Source organism: Pseudoliparis swirei, chromosome 9 (genome assembly GCF_029220125.1).
Source record: "Pseudoliparis swirei isolate HS2019 ecotype Mariana Trench chromosome 9, NWPU_hadal_v1, whole genome shotgun sequence".
Lineage (NCBI taxonomy): Eukaryota > Metazoa > Chordata > Actinopteri > Perciformes > Liparidae > Pseudoliparis > Pseudoliparis swirei.
In genome coordinates this window covers 25,179,186-25,203,722 of record NC_079396.1, presented here as the reverse complement: position 1 = coordinate 25,203,722, position 24,537 = coordinate 25,179,186, and the positions used below count along the sequence as shown (strand labels likewise).

Here is a 24,537-nt window from a genome sequence, read left to right as displayed (position 1 = left end):
TGGGGAGCCAGCAGGCCTGCAATGAAGAATATTTATATTGCGCTGATGAGATCAGTTTTTGATTCTGGGTGTATAGCGTTTGGAACTGCGGCAAAAACTTCACTAAAAAAGTTGGATGTGGTGCAATCTCAGGCTCTGAGACTTTGTTGTGGGGCTTTGAGAACAAGTCCTGTGTCTGCTCTCCAGGTGGAGGTGGGTGAGATGCCGCTGCATTTGAGACGTAAACAATTAATGTTGAGCTATTGGGCCAATCTGAAGGGCATTCCGTGGACAAGCAGCCAACCACAAAGGGGCTCATGCCGTGTTGGGAAAGCCAAAGGGACAAACGGGGCTGCTTTGCGTGGAGTAGTGGACAATTTGCAAGGGAGATGGGGTTGAATCAGATCAAATTCACTGCTACCGTGTCCAGGTAGAACCGGTTTTGCGGTCACCATCCCATCTTTTCGTTCGGAAGTAAAACGTAGATCGTCAGACCATCTGTCGGTGTATACAGTCGAGACATTGGCCATTCTAGCAGCACTACAGTGGGTGGAGGAGGTTCAGATAAGTAAGGTCATCATTTGTTCGGATTCCAGTTCAACATTAATGTCATTACAATCACTCACATCTAACAGCAGGCAGGACTTAATCAATGAAATACACAAAGCACTTTTCCGTCTTAAGCATATGGGTATTTTGGTAGCATTCATGTGGGTGCCGGCACATAGAGGGGTAAAGGGAAATGAAGCAGCAGATAAACTAGCAAAGCAAGCATTGGAATGTCAGAACAAGAAGGATATTTTATTTAGCAAATCAGAAGCTAAATCAATAATAAAGGTAAACATTATAAAGGAATGGCAGCACAGTTGGGAGGCAGGAGGCACAGGAAGACATCTGTATACTATTCAGAAGGAGGTTAACAAGGGGAGGACAACAATATTTAGCACTAGAGAAGAAAACATATTGAGTAGACTCAGGATTGGACATACAAAGCTAAACAAAACAATGCAATTAATTAAAAAACACCCAACTGGACTGTGCGAGTCCTGCAAGACAGCAGAAACGGTGGATCATGTCATGGCATTGCCAGAAATTTGGAAACGAGCGAGGCAGGTTGAAGAGGAGGCTGGCAGTAGGAGGGGTGCAATTGAGGGATGCATTATCCTTGGGGGCAGGAAGGGTGCTGCAGTATCTGAAGGAGACAGGGTTGAAGAGAAGAATTTAGGGCACTGAAGTTGACGGGGCTCCCTTCTTAGTTTAGTTTATTTTAATTTAATGTATTTTATTTTATTTTCTTTTTGAGGGGATAAAGGGCTTGCTATTTCTAGTTCGCAAAGAAAGGCAGTAGGTGGCGGTAATGCACCAGTTTGGATGCCAGCCGCCTAAAAACAAAAAGAAGAAGAAGAAGTGACATTCAGGAAGTCCGCTTTTGGCACACGAGCTCACGGAGTGTAATCTGTTGACAATCTGCGCAATCCACGCCTTAAGGTCCACTAAATCGGCTTCATCCGTGAGTTATACCCTGTTACCATTTATATTAACATGATTGCGTTAATATGTCTTTGTTTTGAATACAGTTTTGTTTATTATTAGTTAATGGTCAAACACTTAATGATGTACAATTCAGGGCTCTCAAGTGTCACGCATTGAGCGTGAGACTCACGCATTTCGGTCTTAAGTCACGCACTCCCGCCACACATCGTATTTCTCACGCTGAAAAAAACTCGGCTATTTAATGTTTTAATGTGCCGCAGCGCGCAAACATGAGCTGGCCGCGCTGCCCTCACCGTGGAGGAATCAAGCGCTCCCCTGGAGTTCTGCTGTGAGGAGCCACTTATCAGCCAATCAAAACAAAGAAATGGGCTACACAATAGCCAATCAGCTGCTGCTGCTGCTGCTGCTGATGGAAATGTCACTCTTGCCTGTCTTCAAAACTTGAGAGCCCTGGTCTTCATCACTTTAACCGTCCTCCTGTGCTAGCTTTCTGTTACCATCTCTTATGTTAACGGGTCGGTTTTGACCCGTGTCTTAAATCAGCTGTAAAATACACTAACAACAATTATCTATCATCCAATTTGTTTCTCATCTCTTGGTTACCTTGTTAGGCTTCCTTATTCATGAAAATATTGGTTTAAATATTTTTGGAGTGGGCCTCTGGGCCAGTATACCGTATTTAAATTTAAAAAATGGTAAAATGAAACTCAAGAGAATCATATAAATAAATAAAGGGTTGTTGTGTTACCTGACTATTACTGAGGGGTATTAGAACACATCTCTGAAATATATTTGCTTTATTTATTTTTTAATTTAAATATTATTAACGAAAGTAACATCTATGGTTTTGGGGTCAATTTTGACCCATATATATTTACTTCAAGAAAAAGGCTAAAAAGTATTTTTTTCAGCAATAGAACTTTAATACAAACACAAAATGAAAAGCAGAATAAGTCATAACACAAAAAATAGATTTGCAAGGACAAACAAACAACCAATCAAGCAAATCAAACCAATAGAAATAAATAACTAGTTCCAAAACGAATAAAAACTAAATCAGAGTAAAAGTCTCTGTGTGCAAGAACTTGTATGTGTGTGTTTAGATGCATGTGTGGCAAAAAGTGACACTTTTAGTGTGTTCTTTGCAGAGATATTTCTTGCAGTTGAAGCACAATACGTGTGTCTTTCTGTCCTGACTGCTTGGGCAGACCTCACACCTTTCTTTTAGAATCAGGTGGCCTGAGTCATGGCTGGTAAAGAAATTGTCACAAGTGATATTGTGACCCTGCAGTCCAGTCGTCATATCGAGGACCACACGTTTTCCTTGGTTTTCCCGGGGATGCCACTCGCAGCTTTGCCTGTGTAAATCTGTAGATTCTGTAGATAACAATGCAAAATGAGAATCCCCTAAAGCTCACATGATTGGGAGAGGAGCTGGCTGTCACTGTGTTGGCTGACAGTGCACATATGATTTCAGTTTTGGCTCTAATTATTGATTTATAATCTTATTTTTATAACCAGGTCGAAACCGACCCTAACAACTAAAGGTCATAATTTCAACCAGAGCATTTCATAATTTAGTGAAACGAAATGTTTTTATTTTGTTGAAATAGAGGTTCCTGACAAAGTCAAAAAGCCTTGATGCAAATAAACAAATTTATGTGGTTCTTTTATGCATTTAAAACCTAAAACGGGTCGGTGCCGACCCTTACACAAGAGGAAGGTTAAACTGATGGAACCAGTTCTGGAGGAAGTATTCACATCATGTACTGAGGTAGAGTTCCAGGTACTGCAGTACGTAAACACGTCCATACCTTTTTACTATGATACATCACAAAGGTACTCGTTACCTCAGAGGTACATATTGTACTTGTTACTGTACTACTGCTAATATAAAACTGACTTATTGAAGGGACTGTTGTGTTCAAGCTCCTGCAAATTCACATTTATTTAGCCTGATATTAATTGCTTAGACTTGTTAAATATTCCCACTCTGTACTGATATTACTGTTACACTACACTTATTTAGCTTCATATTTATTGCTTATACTGTTAATGTTTCCACTCTGTTTCTGATATAAGACATTTTTCTAGCTTCTTATTCATTTCTGAGACTGTTAAATAAGTGACACACAGTTGTCTCCAGGAGAAATGCTGAGGCCGTTGGTGAAGCAGCACGTCGACGAGGCGTTTGGGCTGTTGGACACGTTGACAGCAGCGTATGAGGACATCGTTTCTCGTTTAGGAGAACATGAGCTACACACATCAGGTTGGTGCCGCTTCACGATTGTTCCCGGTCTTCGTGCTCGTTTCACGGCTTCAAGTCACATTTGGTCCGTTTCCAGCTCGTCAGCTGCAGTGAGCGAGACTTTTGGTGGATCTGATTGGTTTCCAGCTCTCCTCTGATCTCATTCATCAGGGAGGAACTTTAAACACCTCACGGTCCTCGAGTCAAACTGGTGACGGGATCTGCACCTGGAGATCTCTTGGGACGGTCTTCAGAACGGCCAGAACAACTTCTGGAGGAGCAAACCGGCCGTAAAGTGATCAAACTGCCGTAAAACGAAGTAACTGCCGTAAAGTGGTCAAACTGCCGTAAAGTGAAATAAAAAAGTGATCAAACTCCCATAAAGGGAATGGCGCAAATCGAATCAAGCGGAAGACATGCTCTTCTATCAATCTCTTCTCTCTTCTTTCTCTGCCTCTATCTCTGCAGCCAAAAGCTCTTTCTACCTGACCAAAATTCAGTCTTCCTTCTCTAACCCCAAAAAACTCTTCTCTATCTTTTCCAACCTCCTTGATCCCCCCTGTCCCCCTCCTCCTTCCACCCTTTTGCCGAGCCACTTTGTCGACTATTTTTCAATCAAGATAGACGACATACGCTCCTCCTTTACTAATCCATCTTCTATCACTACACCAACTTCTTCATCCCCCTCTCTTTCCTCTTTCACCCCCTTGTCTCCCAATCAAGTTCTTAGCTTGGTGACCTCCGCTCGACTGACCACCTGCGCCCTTGACCCCGTCCCGTCTCCCATTCTCCAGGCTATTGCCCCTGACCTTCTGACCTTTCTCACCCATCTTATTAACAGCTCCCTCTCAACTGGCTGTTTCCCCAACTCTCTGAAGGAGGCGAGAGTGAACCCTCTCCTGAAGAAACCCACGCTCGACCCGTCTGAAGTCAGCAACTACAGACCGGTCTCTCTTCTTCCTTTTCTCCAAAACTCTGGAGCGAGCTATCTTTAACCAAGTGTCCTCCTATCTCCACAGTAACAACCTTCTTGACCCTCACCAGTCTGGATTCAAGGCCGGCCACTCGACAGAGACGGCCCTCCTTGCTCTCTCCGAGCAGCTTCACACTGCTAGAGCAGCCTCTCTCTCCTCTGTCCTTCTAGACCTTTCTGCAGCATTTGACACCGTGAACCACCAGATCCTTATCTCTTCTCTTCAGGACCTGGGGATCTCAGGCACTGCACTCGCTCTTTTCTCTTCCTACCTTAACGACCGCACTTACCGGGTCACTTGGAGAGGATCTGTGTCTGATCCTTGTCCTCTCACTACTGGGGTTCCTCAAGGCTCCGTCCTGGGTCCCCTCCTCTTCTCTCTGTACACAAATTCTCTCGGCTCTGTCATTCGTTCGCACGGCTTCTCCTACCATAGCTATGCCGATGACACCCAACTGATCTTCCAGTTTCCACCGTCCGAAACACAGGTGGCGGCACGAATCTCTGCCTGTCTGACCGACATCGCTCAGTGGATGTCTGCACACCACCTGAAAATCAACCCTGACAAGACCGAGCTCCTATTCCTTCCAGGGAAAGGCTCCCCCACCCATGACCTGACTACCACCTTCAACAGCTCTGTGTTGGCCCCTACCCTGACTGCCAGGAACCTCGGGGTGACACTAGACAGTCAACTCTCCCTGACGGCCAACATCGCTGCGACGACGCGTTCCTGTAGGTACATGCTGCACAACATCAGGAGAACACATCCTCTTCTTACTCAGAAGGCGGCACAGGTTCTGGTCCAGGTTCTGGTCATTTCACGCCTCGACTACTGCAACTCCCTCCTGGCAGCTCTACCTGCTGAGGCCATCCGACCTCTGCAGCTCATCCAGAATGCAGCTGCTGGTCTTCAGTCTCCCGAAATTCACTCACACCACTCCGCTCCTCCGCTCTCTTCACTGGTTACCGGTGGAGCAGCATCCGCTTCAAAACATTGGTTCTGGCGTACCGTGCTCTGAACGGATCGGGCCCCGTCTACATCCGGGATGTGGTCACACCGTACACCCCGGCACCTTCGCTCCGCTCGGCAACAGCCAACCGACTTGTGGCTCCTGCACCTCGAGCTAACCACTCTACATCCAGACTGTTTGCTGTCCTGGCTCCTGATTGGTGGAACGAGCTCCCCACTGACATCAGGACAGCAGAAAGTCTCTACAGCTTCCGCCGGAAACTAAAAACACATCTTTTCCGACTATCTGGATTAAAACACAGATTAGCACTTCAGTGGCACTTAAATAGCTCTTATTGTGGTACTTTTGAAGTTCGACTATGTTGAGGAAATGTTACTTCCTGTATTCTTGTTGTTCTTAGTTTGTACTCCAGGTTGATGCACTTATATATATGTAAGTCGCTTTGTATAAAAGCGTCTGCTATATGACATGTAATGTAAAGTGATCAAACTGACGTATTGATCTGTGTTCTGCAGCCTCTCTTCTCGTTCTTTGATTTAGCTCCAGAAGCTGTGATGAAAGGGTTGAACTGGAGGAGCTCTTCAGGGGGAAGAGGAACCAGCGTTGAGTGCAGCAATGCTGGTCCTTTGGTCTGATTCATGTTTCTGAAGGACCACAAACAACTTTCTTTAATGATGAAAAGATTAGTCTCTTCAAGGTCTGTTAATTCTCTCAATAACAAGCAAGAGCAGGAGAGACGAACCTCCGACTTCATTTATCTTCATTTCCGTTCACCACGTGAGGCTGGTCCTTCCTGAGTGTATTTGAGGAGTTATGGCGCCTCAATTTCCCCCAAAACATTGATCCTATGAATCACTTCCAGTGTTCAAGAGAACCCGTCATCATATTCTGGGTTACTTAATAATGACGTCACAATCAGAATTTAAAAACATACAAATTATGTATGTAAATTAAACTTAAATATGACAAACGCATTACAATGGTAGAAATCAGTCCTGAACGCAGTATAAATACTCAATGCAGTTTGTTTAACAACAGAGAGAAAACTCCACTATGACAGTGATGATAACTATTTACTAGGATTAGTACAGTGATGATTACTATGTATTTACTCGTATTGGTACCCTAACCCTCATGGTATTACACATGGTATAATACCATAAGTAATACCATGATGCGTAATACTGTATTAGTCATGGTATTACTCATGGTGTTACTCATGGTATTAGTCATGGTATTACTCATCATGGTGTTACTTATGTCTTTTTGTAGTTTGGCTTCTTGAAGAAATGTTACTTTCTTGATTCTCTTAGTTCTGAGTTTGTACTCGTGGTTGAATTCACTTATTGTAAGTCGCTCTGGATAAAAGCGTCTGCTAAATGACGTGTGATGTAACAGTTATGTATTGATAGAGCCCATTCTGCTAGATTTATATTAGTGTTTAGTTACATAATGAATTATGTAAAAAGGGGGATTGATGATATAAAACTGAATTATTGAAGGGACGATTGTGTTCAAGCTCCTGCAAATTCAGAATAACATCACATAGCAGATGGAATATGTGTCTGATGATAAATATGATGACTCTCAAAGCTAGGTACTCGCCTCACACAAACGCAACACACACTTGTTATCACGTTGTTACAATGAGAGAGGGGGTCGAGGGCCCCCTCCTGTGAGAAAGGGGTGTGGTGGGTGCAGCAGATCCAAGGTCAGGATGACTTCACATGTGGGGGCATGGAGGCCCGTACGTGGAAAGGGAGGCGGAGTTGTTTTGGGTTTTCAACTAGTGCCGACCGGAGAGGACTCCGCTGTGATTGATATCGCATCGAACTTGTGTTTGACTCGTGATCAGAGAATAAATTCTCCCGTTGGAAAGGAGAGAACGAGAGAAGGTCGTACTTTACCACACCTCCAATTTTGATAGACGCTAACACGACACCTCAGAGGTACATGAACGTTTTACTGTACGACACCTCAGAGGTACATATTGTACTTTCAGATGATTTCACTTCCGAGTTTATTTTTTCATGTTCTCCCTCAAAACCCTGACCTCATTCATTAATAAACCTATTGAATATTAGAGTTCAATATGAGATTCTTAAGATGTATAAATGTATTTTATTATTCTCCACAGACGTCCAGCGGCAGTTGGTGATGAAACAAGAGGTTCCCCCTGAACAGCAGGACTGGAGCTCCAGTCTGGACCAGGAAGACCCAGAGCCTCCACACATTAAAGAGGAACAGGAGGACCAGGAGGACCCAGAGCCTCCACACATTAAAGAGGAGCAGGAGGACCCAGAGCCTCCACACATTAAAGAGGAGCAGGAGGACCCAGAGCCTCCACACATTAAAGAGGAGCAGGATGGACTCAGGATCAGTCAGGAGGGAGAGCAGCTTCAAAAGCTGGAGGAGGCTGGAATCAAGTTCTCATTCACCCCTGTAAAGAGTCAATATGATGATGAGGAAGCTCAGCTCTCAAAGTCAATAAAAACCGACAAAAGAGAGGCAGAACATTTGAAAACAGAAGCAGACGGAGAGGAAGTCAGATCCACATCAGATCCAGATAGTCCTTTACAACCAACTGCTGATGAGACGTCACAATCCTCTGAATGTGAGACTGATAACAGTGTCGATTGGAAGGAGACTCGGGAACCTCAGTCACGTTTAAAGCCTTTGGAAAACAATGAAGTCCCTGTAGGTGACATGGACTGTGGGACTGGAAACGCATCAATTAGCTCTTCTCAATATGCTGGAAGCTTTGGCCAAAAGAGACATCCGAAGAGACACTCTGGAGCCACAACAGGAGTGACCAGTTGTTCAGTTTGTGGTAAAACATTCAGCCGAGCAGGCAATCTGAAACTACACTCAACTGTTCATACAGGAGAGAAACTATTAAGTTGTTCAGTTTGTGGTAAAACATTCAGCCGAGCACGCTATCTGAAACGACACTCAACTGTTCATACAGGAGAGAAACTATTAAGTTGTTCAGTTTGTGGTAAAACATTCAGCCGAGCATGCCATCTAAAACGACACTCAACTGTTCATACAGGAGAGAAACTATTCAGTTGTTCAGTTTGTGGTAAAACATTCAGCCGAGCATGCCATCTAAAACGACACTCAACTGTTCATACAGGAGAGAAACTGATCAGTTGTTCAGTTTGTGGTAAAACATTCAGCCAAGCAGGCAGTCTAAAACGACACTCCATCTGCTCGTGCAGTCAAGCTGTTGAGTGAGTGATCAGCTGGCCGCTCTGCTGTGATGCACGCACACATCCGCGCACACGGGTGAGCACACTCCTCGCTAGCACCCCCCCCCCCCCTTAACAACTCTTCTCGGCTCGCGCGCGCCAGAGCTCCGATGCCGGCGCGCGCCTCGCTCAGCCGTGATGCCGCACACAGGTGAGCACCCCTCAGTGTTAAATTAAGCTTTGGGCACCTGTTAGGTTTTGGATCATGTGTTTTCAATTTGTATTAAAGAATGTAAGCCCTATGAATTATTGTTTACTCCACAGGGTTGTAATTATTAGAAGAAGATTAATAATTACAATCATATTATTGCTGTGTTTATTCTGTACCGGTCACACTGAGAGCAAAAGGTTCCAGGGTTACATCTGGTTAATAAGCAGACACAGGAACACTGTTTTGTTTCAGGTCTCCCCACATAACTCACCCTACCCACACCACACAGGACTCAAGGTCATGAAGCATCACTGATAAGAGACCTCATCCTGTTTTGTGTAACCACTTGTTTCAATAAAAGGACTGTCGGGGGAGAACTGAGCCAGAGTGTTTTGGAGACGTGTGAAGGCACAGCTCAACTCTCTCCTTGCAGCAAGTAAAACTACGAGCTCGAGTCTGTCATCTGTGGTCATTGGAGTTGGTCTGGTAATTGAACGAGCGGGGCTTTATCTTTAAGGTGAAAACCCCACATTAATTGGTCCTTCGAGCCGGATCCCAATACATCGTCAACGGAAAAAAGGGAGGGGAAGACACGCCGAAGTCTGTCGACAGCCAGGGTCTTAGCCGATCTTGTCAAAGTCCCGGGACGTGAATTCGTGGCCGGGCCGGTGTCTTTATTGTCCAACCTCCTTCTTTCCTGAGACGATTGACGGGATCCAGATCCAACCAGTGACTTCAGATAACAGGTAAGGAACGGTTTCTCCACCGAAAGGAGGTTTGATAGTGGTTCTGTAGGTCTGTGCTCCATGTGTGTGCTGGATGTCTGAGTCTGTGCAAGTGAAGTCCTCCAGGTGAACTTAATGTTATAGAGGTTTCTCCACCCAAAGGAGGTTTGATAAAGGTTTATCCACCTAAAGGACGTAAAGGTTTATCCACCTAAAGGACGTAAAGGTTTATCCACCTAAAGGACGTAAAGGTTTATCCACCTAAAGGACGTAGAGGTTTCTCCACCCAAAGGAGGTTTGATAGAGGTTTATCCACCTAAAGGACGTAAAGGTTTATCCACCTAAAGGACGTAAAGGTTTATCCACCTAAAGGAAGTAAAGGTTTATCCACCTAAAGGACGTAAAGGTTTATCCACCTAAAGGACGTAAAGGTTTATCCACCTAAAGGACGTAGAGGTTTCTCCACCCAAAGGAGGTTTGATAGAGGTTTATCCACCTAAAGGACGTAAAGGTTTATCCACCTAAAGGACGTAGAGGTTTCTCCACCCAAAGGAGGTTTGATAGAGGTTACTCCACCTAAAGGACGTAGAGGTTACTCCACCTAAAGGACGTAAAGGCTCCACTGGTTAAGGGAGCAAAGACTCATTAACATATAAGACTGAGTGCGGGATGATTTACACTCCCAGTGAAAAGCTTTATGGGTAATTGAGCAATTTTTGTGTGAAAGGGAGAAGTCTCGTGGCCACTGAGCAGTGTGAGTGTGTTTGTTGCTTTGGAGTACAGACTGAGACGCATGTAATATATATTGTAATTCTTGTGTGAAACATCATAGCCAATAGAGGGACTAAATAGAGTTGAAACATAAACTGAAGAAATACCACCACATAATTGTGAATGAATGTCGAATGCCAGTGAATGAAAGTTGAATGCAAGTGATTGAATACTTTTGATAAAATTGTTGATGACAGCCTCGCTGTGCTCAGCTGCGCGGCCCCTCCCCTACTCACTTAGCTGCGCGCGCCGAGTCACAATACAGAGAGCAGCCTCGCAGGACAGTGACTGAAGAATTATTTTGAGGATAACTATTAATTAGTAGAGGGTGCGACCATCCGTTACTTTTTGAAATGTTGTTTTAAATAAATGCATTATTTTGCCAATTTTTAATTTTTTATAGTTACCTATTTTATATTTTTATTATGAGTTTTCCTCAGTCCCAAAGATTGGTTGAGAGAGCCAATCAAACTATAGAGCAAACAGCAGCATTTGTAGAAACAGCAGAGGGGGATGAGCAGGAGGTGTTTGTTGTAGGGGGAGGGGGAGCAAGAGGACGGGGAGGTCATAAAAGAGGCCGAGATCAGAATCAGAATCAGAATCAGAAACAGGTTTATTGCCAAAGAATGTTTTCACAAACAAACGAGGAATTTTTTTTGGTGGAAGGTGCAACATTTGGACATGACAAACAACAATCAACGCGACGGAAAGACAACAAATAATGTGAGAGTGTTTGGGTGTGTGCTTCAAGTGGTGTGTTTTAGTTAAAGTGCATGTTAAAGTGACGTGTGTGGAGGAGGGAAGAAGAAGGAGGAGGGAGGAGGAGTGGGAGGAAGAGGGAGGAGGAGGAAGAGGAAGGAGCGGGAAGAAGGAGGAGAGAGGAAGGTGGAAGAAGAGGTGGTAGTCCTGGGGGTGACAGTCAGTCAGTCCCGGGGTCCATTGATGAGCCCGACCGCCGTCGGGAAAAAGCTATTGGTGTGGCGGGTGGTCGTGGTCATGATGGACCGCAGCCTCCTCCCCGAGGGGAGGGACTCGAACAGGGAGTGTCCAGGGTGGGAGGGGTCGGCGACAATCTTTCTGGCCCGCTTCAGTGACCTGGAAGTGAACAGGACCTGGAGGGAAGGCAGATTGCAGCCGATAACCCTCTCGGCCGAGCGGATGATGCTCTGCAGCCTGCGCTTGTCTTTGGCTGTGGCTGCAGGGTGCCAGACGGTGATGGAGGAGCAGATGATGGACTCAACGATGGCCGTGTAGAATTGTACCATCATCTTCCCTGGCAGGTTGAATTTCCTCAGCTGCCTCAGGAAGAACATCCTCTGCTGGGCCTTCTTGGAGATGGAGCCGATGTTCAGCTCCCACTTGAGGTCCTGGGAGATGATGGAGCCCAGGAAGCGGTAGGACTCCACAGCGTCGACGGGGGAGTCACACAGGATGAGAGGGGCGGGTGGGGCTGCGTTCCTCCTGAAATCCACAACCATCTCCACTGTCTTCAGAGCGTTGAGCTCCAGGTTGTTCTGGCTGCACCAGGTCACCAGGTGGTCAGTCTCCCACCTGTAGGCGGTCTCTGGCCCCACCAGAGATGAGTCCAATGAGGGTGGTGTCATCCGCGAACTTTAGGAGCTTGACGGACTGGTGACTGGAGGTGCAGCTGTTGGTGTACAGGAGAACAGCAGAGGGAGAGAACACAGCCTTGGGGAACCCGTGCTGGTGGTCCGGGAGCCTGAGACGTGTTTCCCCAGCCTCACGTGCTGCTTCCTGTCGGTCAGGAAGTCTGTGATCCACCTGCAGGTGGAGTCGGGCACGTGCAGCTGGGAGAGCTTGTCCTGCAGCAGGGACGGATGATTGTATTGAAGGCAGAGCTGAAGTCCACAAACAGGATCCTGGCGTAGGTTCCTCGGGAGTCCAGATGCTGGAGGATGTAGTGAAGGGCCATGTTGACTGCATCGCCTGCAGACCTGTTGGCTCTGTAGGCGAACTGCAGGGGTCCAGGAGTGGGTCGGTGATGGTCTTGAGGTGTGACAGGACCAGGCGTTCAAAGGACTTCATGACCACAGAGGTCAGGGCGATGGGCCTGTAGTCATTGTGTCCTGTGATCTTGGGTTTTTGGACGGGATGATGGTGGAGGCCTTGAAGCAGGCTGGAACGTGGCATGTCTCCAGGGAGGTGTTGAAGATGTCGGTGAACACCGGAGACAGCTGGTCAGCACAGTGCTTCAGGGTGGAGGGGGAGACGGAGTCCGGGCCCGCTGCTTTGCGGGGGTTCTGCTTTTTAAACAGCCTGTTGACGGCTCTCTCCAGGATGACGAGGGGCGTCGCTGAGTTGATAGAGGTGTGAGCCCCTGATGGGCTGGGGGAGGGTGGGCTGATGGTCTGTGGCTTGTTGGTGGGGCTGTGGGGGATTGTCTCAGGACTGCTCCATTGTCTTTCAAAGCGGCAGTAGAACTCATTTAGCTCGTCTGCCAGAAGCACATTGTTCATGGAGTGGGGTGATTTGGGCTTGTAGTTGGTGATCTGCCTGAGCCCTCTCCAGACAGAAGCAGAGTCGTTTGCTGAGAGCTGCTGTTGCAGTTTCTCAGAGTACAGTCGTTTAGCATCTCTCACCGCCTTGCTAAACCTGTATTTGGACTCTGTGTACAGGTCCTTGTCCCCACTCCTGAATGCCTGGTCCTTCTGCAGTCTTAGCTTCCTGAGCTCCGCTGTGAACCAGGGTTTGTCGTTGTTATAACTCACCCTGGAGCTGGATGGAATACAGCTGTCCTCACAGAAGCTGATGTAGGAAGTTACAGCCTCTGTGTACTCATCCAGGCTGTTGGTAGCAGTCCTGAAGACATCCCAGTCAGTACAGTCCAAGCACGCCCAGATCCTCCAGAGCCTCACTGGTCCACTTCTTGAACTTCCTCACCACAGGTTTGCAGAGCTTTAGTCTCTGCCTGTATGAGGGAATCAGATGAACCATGACGTGGTCAGAGTTTCCCAGTGCAGCTCGAGGGACGGCGTGATAGGCCCTGCTGATTGTTGTGTAGCAGTGGTCCAGAATGCTCTTCTCTCTGGTAGGGCATTTAATTAACTGTCTATATTTAGGAGTTCGTGGCTGAGGTTTCCTTTGTTAAAATCCCAGTACAATAACTAAAGAGTCCGGAAGGTCCGCCCACACGCCGTATCTGTTCAGCGAGTGTCTGTTGTGCCTCGTTCACGTTCCCGCGCGGCATGTAAACTCCGCCAGGATGAATGAAGCGAACTCACGTGGGAGTAGAAGGGTTTGCAGTGAATGATAAAGATTCCAGGTCCGCGAACAGTGCTGTAGGATCACCGTTACGTCCTTGCACCAGCCGTTGTTGAGGTAATAGCAGATTCCTCCACCCCTTTTTTTTCCGGTGAGCTCCGTGACCCGTCCGCCGAGCAGCTGGAAGCCAGCGAGCTGGAGCGCAGAGTCTGGTATCGAGCCACTAAGCCATGATTCCGTGAAGCACAGAACGGAGGATGAGGAGAAGTCTCTGTCTCTCCCACCAGCAGCTGGAGTTCGTCCAGTTTGTTGCACAGTGAGCGGACGTTGGAGAAATATGCCCGCAGCGCTGTACGAGATCCCGTTTCCGTAGCCGCAAGCGCCCTGATCGTTTCCCTCTCCGCCGGCGTCTCACCACGTGGGCGAAGGTGAGCACACCTTTTACAAAAATGTCCAGTAACTCCACAGAAGTTAAAAACGTTGGAAGTAAATCCGCTGGAGTTGTTCCCCTGATGTTCAAGAGCTCTTCTCTGGTGAAAGAGCTCTGGGAATCCCAGCAGAAAACAGAATTTAAAACGAAAACAACAAAAAACATCGTGCACCAACACACCGAGGCGACCGTCCGCGGCGCCATCAGGAAGTGTTCTCGGCAACAGAGGACGCCAGGGAGGAGGAAATGAGCATGGTAAATTCCTGTGTTACAGATGCAGACAAGAAGGGCATATGGCCAGGGACTGTAAAGAAAACAGACCCGAGGTCAGGATAGGACTCAGATGAGAAAGATCACAGAAACCCGTGACAAAGAGACAGATGATGCAGTTCTTAGGTTTGACTAATTACTGCGGATCATGGGTCCCAGATCATGCCACCTTAACACAACCATTGTTGGACACAATCTACACTGACGACATGACCATGACAAGAAAGATACAATGGACACCAGCGGCAGATAATGCTTTCGAGGCTACGAAACGTGGCCTCGTGGGCTCATCTGTCCTGGCATTACCCGAGTATGACAAACCATTAGAACAGTATCCTGTGACGACCTATGAGAAGACTGCAGTGGGTGAGAAAGGGTCCCCAGAAGAGGGGGACTACACCACTTATTTGAACATTGGGAAAACCTATTAGACCCAACCCCGTTTAAAATTGATCAAAATAGTTCACACCTATCAGGTGTGAAAAGGGGGATTTGTAGAAATGGATTAATAGAAAATAGGTCATATATAGATACTTTAGAATTATAGTGCAACACTGAGCACATTGGCCCTGTGTTGACCCCCCCTCACACACACACACACACACACACACACACACACACACACACACACCTACACTGGCCCTTTGTAAATATCCTGGGAACGACCTTCTCGCCACAGTTCGTCCCATCCCGAAAGAGATAAGACTATCTTAAGACTCCCCAGCCCGGGAGAGAATTTTCAAAAAGCAACAAGTGAATCATGTCTTTGTCCCGCACAGGAACTCTTGAAGCAGAATTAATTAACCCCATATACACTGAAATGAGAAACAACATGCACACACTACTGATGGCTGGAGAAGGAAGACCTGGGTGGGGCCTAGAGGGTTGGACTACACCCTGTGCTCCAATGAGGCTCCTAAATCTAAACTACGGGCCGCTTCCTACTTATTATGCACACCCAATCACAAATGCTCTTAAAGACTGTATATGCATAACTCATCTTTTGGAATTTCAGTCTGTCAGGAATCGAGCGAGCAGAGGCCCTTCCTACAGACCCGAGTACACGCATTCAGCAAAGCAGCGGAAGGGAAAGACATAACAGTGGACACAGACAGCCAATCTACACGTGTTCGGAGCCCAATGGGCTCGCAGAGGAATGAAGACATCAACAGGAAAGTCTGTCATTCACGCACACCTACTGACTAACCTTTTAAAAGTAAACTCGTGCTCCCAGCAAGCTTGTACAACACAGCTGCCCATTTGAGTCATGGGCCATGCCATGTCTCAACAGGAGGGATGGTACGGATGATAAACATGCATTTACATACATACAATTACACAACATTTTCCAAAAACTTTTGTAGAGCGTGTATGATATGTTGCAGACATAATGCACAAGGAAATGAAAGACCAATGAGAGGGAAATTTCCTTCCCCCTCACACCCAGTCCAATATTTGAACATGGACTTTATTGAAACATACATGAGAATTACGCCCACTCCGCAGGGGGTGTCACCTTTTGAAATAGTGACAGGGAGGCAGTTTAGACTACCAATTCTAGACACTATAAGAGAGGTAGATGAGGCGGGGGCGGAGCACACACTAGCTGACTGGATGAGCCGTCTTTTTAAAAGCAACGAGATCGCTCGAACAAGTAACTCTGCTCCCCTCCAGAACACCCGTGTGGAGCCAGAGGACCAGGTCCTCATCAAGGTGGTGAAAAGAAAACATTGGCACCATCCACGCTGGGAAGGTCCATTCACCGTCTTGCTGACCACTCCAACGTCGTTAAAAATTGCAGAGCGGAACACCTGGATACATCAGAGCCACTGCAAGAAGGTAATACCTCTCCAGGCAGACGACGGGATTGTGGTGTGAAGTCCGGTTACAAAGGGTGGTGGTTCGTTTAGGGCCACTAATCTCAACCCCGTGAAGAAATCAACTGAGCCACATCCATTAAGAAAATGCTTGGTCAGGTGTTACTTGCAGTGTTACAGGTGCTGCGACCCTAGAGGTCAGAGGACTGCTGAACTATGACGAACTGCAGTCGAGGCAGAAAAGATGGACACATCTGAAAAACGACCCCAGCGAAGAAGAGAAACAACCACGACTGAAGAATAAATGGTTTTCGTATATGCATAAGTAGCCTGCAAGTTATGGGAAACGAATTGCTATGTGTGTTCTGTGTTGCCTATTTCCTCTGACCAGGTGACCCTCCATGGCAAAGTGATGAGCAGATTGCAGGCTAAATGTTTTGCATCCATGGCAGGGGGAGGTTACGATATCACCCCCCCACGCTCCAGGTTTGAGAAATGGGATATGTGAAGCCGAATTTTGGGTAAACTGGAACCATACTGTTAGAGGGAAATCTATTCCACAGCGGCTGATCATGCGAGGCAAGGAGCAACATCCAATGTGTATAACAAGTTAACCAGGTCTGAATATGAGAAAAACACAGTACAAAGCTAAAAAATGAAAAACAGGAGGGAATGTTAGGTTTTGGATCATGTGTTTTCAATTTGTATTAAAGAATGTAAGCCCTATGAATTATTGTTTACTCCACAGGGTTGTAATTATTAGAAGAAGATTAATAATTACAATCATATTATTGCTGTGTTGTTTATTCTGTACCGGTCACACTGAGAGCAAAAGGTTCCAGGGTTACATCTGGTTAATAAGCAGACACAGGAACACTGTTTTGTTTCAGGTCTCCCCACATAACTCACCCTAACCCACACCACACAGGACTCAAGGTCATGAAGCATCACTGATAAGAGACCTCATCCTGTTTTGTGTAACCACTTGTTTCAATAAAAGGACTGTCGGGGGAGAACTGAGCCAGAGTGTTTTGGAGACGTGTGAAGGCACAGCTCAACTCTCTCCTTGCAGCAAGTAAAACTACGAGCTCGAGTCTGTCATCTGTGGTCATTGGAGTTGGTCTGGTAATTGAACGAGCGGGGCTTTATCTTTAAGGTGAAAACCCCACAGCACCAACATGGCTAGCGGCACTAGTCCCGCCCCCCTGAAGCTCTAAACCTCGGGAAAACACTGAACTCGATTACTATTGATCAAAACAGAACGAGGGTTCTTGAAACATACTATTGAGAACATATTCGCTGACATGCACGTGATGAACACAGTTTTTTTTTTTTTCATCGCAGACTTTTTTTTGCCTTAAGCGCTCGGGAAAACGGCTTAGGCGCCCAAATTTTCTCTATGCAGGAAAAACCCTGCGCACACTATAAATCGACTTGCAAAGTTTTCCCATCATTTCTACTGTATTACTGATAAATAATTTGACAATATACAATCTTATGCCTGTTTGCCTTCATGAACTGCAAAACATTCGCAACAGAGAACTCTTCAGAAGTTACTGTATTGAGTTTAAACATATTTTAAGAGAAAACATACCTTGAGCATGTGCATGTTGCACTTCGATGTGGCCAACCAAAACATTTATTGGTTTCTGGAGATGCACCGATCAGGTTTTTGGTGCCGATCACCGATCACTGAAATCAGTATCTGCCGATCCGATAATACCGATCACGGTATTGATTGAAGCATTCTATTTATTGTGTAGCATTATTGATATGAGGACTATGAGGAAATACATATAAAAAGCAACTCAAACATTAAAGAAATTATCGATTTCTTTAAACATTTAGGACTTTTACTTTGAAAAATGTCCTAATTGATACATTAAAATTGTTTGATTGCTATTGTAGGGGATTTCAGTTATGTATGGAACACATCTGCATCATTCATTTCCTGGAACTCTTGGGGAAATCTATATACAGGACTTTTCTTAACATACAAAAGTCTGACTATTTTTTATAAACTCTTCCTTGGTACAGTAAAAATGTTTTAATGTTAGCATAATTTAAGCTAAATTTCAGAAACGATCTCTAAAGATACAAAATCAGTTCATTGTTTACTTTTATATGTTCGTGTATGATTTGTCGACATCTTATTTTGAAAAACGGATGTTGTTTCACGTGGTTCTTTACGCTAACTTTGCAAAACCGGATGTTGTCACTTAAATCCTTCCGCTAACTTTATCAAAACCGTCGCGCGCTCCCGTTCGAATGTGTTTAGCGTGAGCATCAGGCTCTAGGGGCTCAGACATGTGAGAGTCGGCTGAGTTGACCCAGAGATTCAACTCGGGGGACGGGGACGCCGCTCGGTGGTGAGGATCCCCTCTGACCTCTCACTCTGCGGCCCTCGCCGGGCGCATCGTCTCCGTTGCGGTGCGCCTCTTTTCACACATTAGCCCCCCCCCCCCCCCGCTCTCACACACAGGCCAGCCTTCTTCTTCGGTTTTCGTCTCCTTTCTCCTTCTTCTGGAGTTAATGTCGGTTAGCAAACCAGTCATTCAGGCATTACCGCTAACTATAGTGGGCTGAAGTGTAGAACAAGTTTGTCAGCAACAAAAATATTTCATAACAAAAAAAAAAAATCTGCTAATTTACTGGTCGCGCATGCGCGAGTTGATGAAAAATTTACTCACACTGTGTCTAATTTTAGGCGCAAAATGCGACCATTTGGTCGCAGTCTGGAGCCCTGAGAGAAACTATTCAGTTGTTCAGTTTGTGGTAAAACATTCAGACATGCATGCAGTCTAAAACGACACTCAGCTGTTCATACTGGAAAAACAAATTAGCGTTCAGTTTTCTATAAAAGATTCCCTCTTCTCCGTGATTTAAAAAGAAATCACAATTGTATTGTTGAGGTCTTCAGAAATCAATGAGACATTGTTGTTGTTGATGTTGTTAGCAGAGTTGATGTTCATGATAAGGTTGAAGAAGTGTTCTTGCTTGTGTTGCTGCAAGTCTTAAACCTATATGATATATATTTATATGTATATACGTAAATCTATATTTTTTTATATATAAATATATATTTCTATATATATATTTAAATATAAATAGAGATTTATTTAAAAACAAATTCCTTTATATATATAGTGTATGTATTTTGTTTAGATTATTTCTTTACGTTTCTTGATTTAATTTTTTTGACTTTTATTTCTGTTAATTTTTGCTAGTTATTATTGACAATGTGAAACTGTTTAAAGACAAAATACTTGCAACGTCGATATCGCTGCTTCCACAACTTCCGGCTATGGCTCGGGTCAGCTGACCCTGAACTGGCCAATCAGAAGTGCCTCTCTGTGGTAAATCCCGGGTTGTTTTGATAGGGACGCACAGTGCTGAGCGGTTCACACCAGAGAGACCGCGGGGAGACATGACGGTGGAGACCTCCGTAAGAGGTGGTATTGTAAAAGTATTACTCCTTCATGATTTAACTATAATATTCTGATGTACCTGGCTTAATGTTTTTATTGTTTTGACTCGTCTTTATTTATTATTATTTATTTTTGTATTGTGTCTTTATGTAAAGCCTCAATGTACTTTATTTACATGCTTAAAGTTAAGTTTATGTTAATAAACACATTATTATAAACACAGTATTTTTGCCACAGCTGAAGCTGAAGTTTTGTGATGGTCTAAAAATAATAATAAAATAATCTGCTTTAAATGGTAATTTGTGTCTCAAATGTTTATCCATGAAATAAAAAAGCCAGAATGTTTAAACATGCAAATGTTTGTTTTTCTTCAAAGACTACAAAACAAAGTGATGTCATCCGGATCACAAGATGTCTCTGAGCTCCCTGAAGTGTTTCCTCGGTGGTTTGTGGTTTTCACATCATGCACATGAAGCTCAAACAATCCAAGGGATTGAACCAAAAGCAAACCCCATTTAGAAATGGAGGGTGGCTTTAATAATAATAATAATAAAATCTACACGATTTTTGTGCTTTTTTGTTCCATAAATGTTCTTGCTCAAAGTTATCCGCAATAATTTGTCTGGAAAGAAAGTGCTCACTCTGAGAAACACAGATTATAACAGGATTACATCTATAATCCTCAATCTGTAAATGCTGCACGGCACTCGGATTATTATCGGACCAGGAAAAGATGAGAAGCTGTCCGAGTTTTAATTAATTTACACGTCTCTTTGGTAGTTCAGTCTTTGAGGCCATGTCTGAGTTCTATAACTCAATTCAGTTTATTCGTTTAGCCCATTTTCAGAAATTAAAATGTTCCCTCAGAGTGCTTTACAATCTGTACACAGACATCCCTGACCTTTGACCTCACATCGGATCAGGAAAAACTCCCAAAAAACCCGTTCATAGGAAAAAAAGGGAAGAAACCTTCAGGAGAGCAACAGAGGAGGATCCCTCTCCAGGATGGAGAGAACAATAGATGTCATGTGACCAGAAGGAGTCATGAAACACAAATTAAAACACAGTAACAACACAATCCATGAATCTGACAGAGTGTATGAATAGTTGGTAGTCGGCATGGACCACGATCCAGACCTCCACGATCCAAATGACCTGTGTTAACTATTCATTTATTATTAATCTTTTTTTAAACACACACAGGGAGATATGTCATACTGTCAGTAAGAAAGTAAAGTAATGACTAAATGCGAGTCTACTCGTGGTTCCTAGAGTCTTAAAAAGTAGGATGGGAGCCAGAGCTTTCAGGTATCAAGCTCCTCCTCTTTGATGGAACTAGCTCCACCTTCAGTCCTGGAGGCAGACACAGTCCCCTCATGGAGCCTGAAGTCTTTCCTCTTGATGGTCTTCTAGTTAGTGCTGAGTCAGGTTCACCTGGTCCAGACCTAGAGATGCTGCTAGAGGCTGATCGGCTCCTGGGGGACGTCTAGGATACACTGAGCACCTCTCTCCTCTTCTCTCTCTCCTTATGGATGAATTTACATCTCTCCATCACACATTACTAACTGCTTCCTCCCCGGAGTCTTTGTGCCTTCTCGCCTCACAGGGTCCATCGGACCTGGCTGTGTCTGGAGCCGGTTCTGGCTCCCGGCCCTTGGCCCGGACCTGGGCCTGGCCTCCTGCCTCATTGTGCATTCTTGACTTGTGTGTGTGGGTGTGTCTAAGTGTAAGTGTGTGTGTGTGTCTAGGTGTGAGTGTGTGTGTGTCTAGGTGTGAGTGTGTGTCTAAGTGTAAGTGTGTGTGTGTGTCTAGGTGTGAGTGTGTGTGTGTAAGTAAGTGTGTGTAGGTAAGTGTAGAGGTAAGTGTGTGTATGTGTGTGTAGATATAAGTGTGTGTAGGTAAGTGTAGAGGTAAGTGTACGTGTGTGTATGTGTGTGAAGATGTAAGTGTGTGTAAGTGAGTGTAGATGTAAGTGTGTGTATGTGTGTGTAGATGTAAGTGTGTGTATGTGTGTGAAGATGTAAGTGTGTGTAGGTGTGTGTAGATGTAAGTGTGTGTAAGTGTGTGTCGATGTAAATGCGTATGTGTGTGTGGATGTAAGTGTTTGTAGTTGAGTGTAGAGGTAAGTGTGTATGTGTGTGTAGAGGTAAGTGTAAGTGTGTGTATGTGTGTGAAGATGTGAGTGTGTGTGTGTGTGTGTGTGTGTGTGTGTGTGTGTGTGTGTGTGTGTGTGTGTGTGTGTGTGTGTGTGAGAGAGAGAGAGCTCTTCCTCAACCCAGTGGGGGGGTTCTGGCGCCCCCTCCTGGATGATACTGGACAATAGATTTGAAAGTGATAACCAGAAATAAGGTGCTTTCAGCAGAGCGTCTGCTGCAGTGGCGTTAGGCCTATTTTAGGGGGGCTTCAGACAGCCAGCATTACAGCCAATGAGGTGAGTAATATAATATATCAGTAGTTGTTAACAGGTTTTACCTGCTTACATTTAGGTTTACTTTTTTTTGCGATCAAATGTTTTTATTTCGCATAATCACACAGGATGGCGGAACACCAACACATGGTGCCCTTTCAAATTACAAACAATATGCTGAGTCCAAAGGAGTCTCTCAGAACCATAAAGCAGAGAGGAAAGAGGGGGACATAAATATACACACAACACAAGAGACAGACAGACAGACAAATAACATTGATAGGGACCAAGGACATGTTCAATTAGAAGTAAGGCGATAGCACACATCTACAGCATATTTTTCAAAGAGTCAGCAATGTTGACCCAAGTGTCCAAAGTCTTTTCTGATGCTCCATTTATGCGAGCTGTAGAGATCTCCATATATACAACATCCAAAAGGAAAGCATCCATGTTCGAACAGACAAGTCATGAGGTGGTTTCCAACGGGTTGCAATCATTCTCTTAGCAGCTGTAAGTCCAGCAAATGCAACACGCATTTGGATTTTAGAGAGCTGAAAGTCTGAATCAAAAACATTTAGAATCAAAACACTGAGAGTGACAGGCACAGTCACATTAATCAAGACAGATAACTTGGATGCAATATTGTTCCAAAACTGACAAACAGGGGAGCAATCCCAGAACATGTGAAGATGTGTACCTTGAGTGTTTAGTGGGCAGAAAGTGCATAAAGGACTGGTAATTATTTTCATGTGATGCATTTTCACAGGGGTCCTATGAATTAAATTGTAGTGAATTTGCTGATGGTCTGGATTGCGTGATACTTCTGAGATGTTAGACCATACATCATGCCAGTCAAAATCAGTGACCAGGTCTGGGCAATCACGTTCCCAGACCCTCTCAATAGGAAGGCTGAGGCGCCAGGTGTCACCAAAACTGATAGAGCTTAGAGACCATACCGCTGGTTTTGCCTGCATTGTAAATAATTTCGGATAGGATGGATGGGCAAAGCTCCCTGCCAGGGGACACCATATGCCTTGAGTGCTGGTCTTAATTGAAGGTAAAAGAAAAATGAGGAACGTGGTAGACTGAATGCGTTTTGTAAGTCAGTAAAAGATAACAAGCCAGTCTCGTTAAAAATGTCTTTTAGATAATGAACCCCCCTCTGTTCCCAATGCGGAGCTGTGATAGGCCTCCCACCAATCACGAGTGCTTTATTGTTGAATAGTGGAGAAAGTGTATGCCAATTGCATGGTACATGGCAATATGTTTCAACCAATCTCCAGGTTTTGATAAGATGAGAGACAATGGCACTGTTTGTTAGAGATATTGGCAAAAAGAACGTCATGAAGTGACCATGGTTCTGTCAGAGCACTTTCTAAAGCACGCCAGCACACTGAGGAATCCGGGTCAATCCATGTAAGAAGAGGCCTTAAGACAAAAGACCAAAAATAAAGTTTAAAGTTGGGAACTGAAAGACCACCATTCTCCTTTCTCCTCTGTAGAGTAGACTTTTTAAGTCGTGGCCGCTTGCCTTTCCAAATGAATTTCGATACTGCTGCCTCTAATTTATGCCAGCAGTCAGAAGGAGGAGAAAGAGGTAGCATAGAGCTCACAAAATTAATCCTGGGTAAGATGTTCATTTTAACCACAGAGATACGGGCTTGAATAGACATAGGAAGACTCATCCATTTTTCCATATCTTTCAATATGTTGTTCAGAGCAATAGAGTAGTTATGCTTAATAATCTTGTTTAAACAAGGAAAAACATCAACACCCAAGTATTTAAACTGTTTAACAATGGGGATGTTGGCAGAGATGATTGAATTGCATGCAGAGTCGTTTAGATGGAGTAAAGCAGACTTTGACCAGTTAATTTTGAAGCCTGATAAGCTTCCATACTCCTCGCATAAGGATAGAAGATGTGGAAGAGACTGAGAGGCGTTTTCCAAAAAGACCATCACATCATCCGCAAACAATGAGAGGTGATGCTGCGTATTTCGAATGCATATTGAACAAGTGAAGGTTTTTAGGTTTCTAGGGGTGTGGTTCGATGATAAGCTAACATGGAATGAGCCGATTCAGATGATAGTTCGGAAATGTACAAATATTTTAAATGTGATGAGGTGTCTAACCGGGTCGGAATGGGGAGCCAGCAGGCCTGCAATGAAGAATATTTATATTGCGCTGATGAGATCAGTTTTTGATTCTGGGTGTATAGCGTTTGGAACTGCGGCAAAAACGTCACTAAAAAAGTTGGATGTGGTGCAATCTCAGGCTCTGAGACTTTGTTGTGGGGCTTTGAGAACAAGTCCTGTGTCTGCTCTCCAGGTGGAGGTGGGTGAGATGCCGCTGCATTTGAGACGTAAACAGTTAATGTTGAGCTATTGGGCCAATCTGAAG

The 24,537-nt window shown here is 44.8% G+C and overlaps 1 protein-coding gene and 2 long non-coding RNA genes across 3 annotated transcripts in view; all 3 read left to right on the top strand.

Moving 5' to 3' along the window:
• The first annotated feature begins 3,073 nt into the window (after positions 1-3,073).
• On the top strand, positions 3,074-9,512 carry LOC130199427 (zinc finger protein OZF-like). Its single transcript, XM_056422915.1, has 2 exons — positions 3,074-3,742; positions 7,803-9,512. Exons 1-2 carry the CDS (start codon positions 3,625-3,627, stop codon positions 8,900-8,902), a joined length of 1,218 nt encoding a protein of 405 aa, XP_056278890.1. The 5' UTR covers positions 3,074-3,624; the 3' UTR covers positions 8,903-9,512.
• Positions 9,513-15,581: 6,069 nt separating this feature from the next.
• Positions 15,582-17,386, top strand: LOC130199439 (uncharacterized). Its single transcript, XR_008832836.1, has 2 exons — positions 15,582-15,661; positions 16,160-17,386. It is a non-coding gene; the product is annotated as an uncharacterized LOC130199439 (long non-coding RNA).
• A 304-nt stretch (positions 17,387-17,690) lies between these two features.
• Positions 17,691-24,537, top strand: part of LOC130199440 (uncharacterized) — a 32,685-nt gene continuing 25,838 nt past the window's right edge. The window contains exon 1 of the long non-coding RNA XR_008832837.1: positions 17,691-18,732. This is a non-coding gene — a long non-coding RNA (uncharacterized LOC130199440). The remainder of the gene's footprint in view (positions 18,733-24,537) is intronic.

What these genes read in the sequence shown, in the direction of transcription:
- LOC130199427 (XM_056422915.1), top strand. Translation starts at nt 3,625, where the DNA reads ATGCTGAGGCCGTTGGTGAAGCAGCACGTCGACGAGGCGTTTGGGCTG. An exon ending in ACATGAGCTACACACATCAG is followed by an intron (nt 3,743 to 7,802) that starts GTTGGTGCCGCT and finishes TATTCTCCACAG; the next exon opens with ACGTCCAGCGGCAGTTGGTG.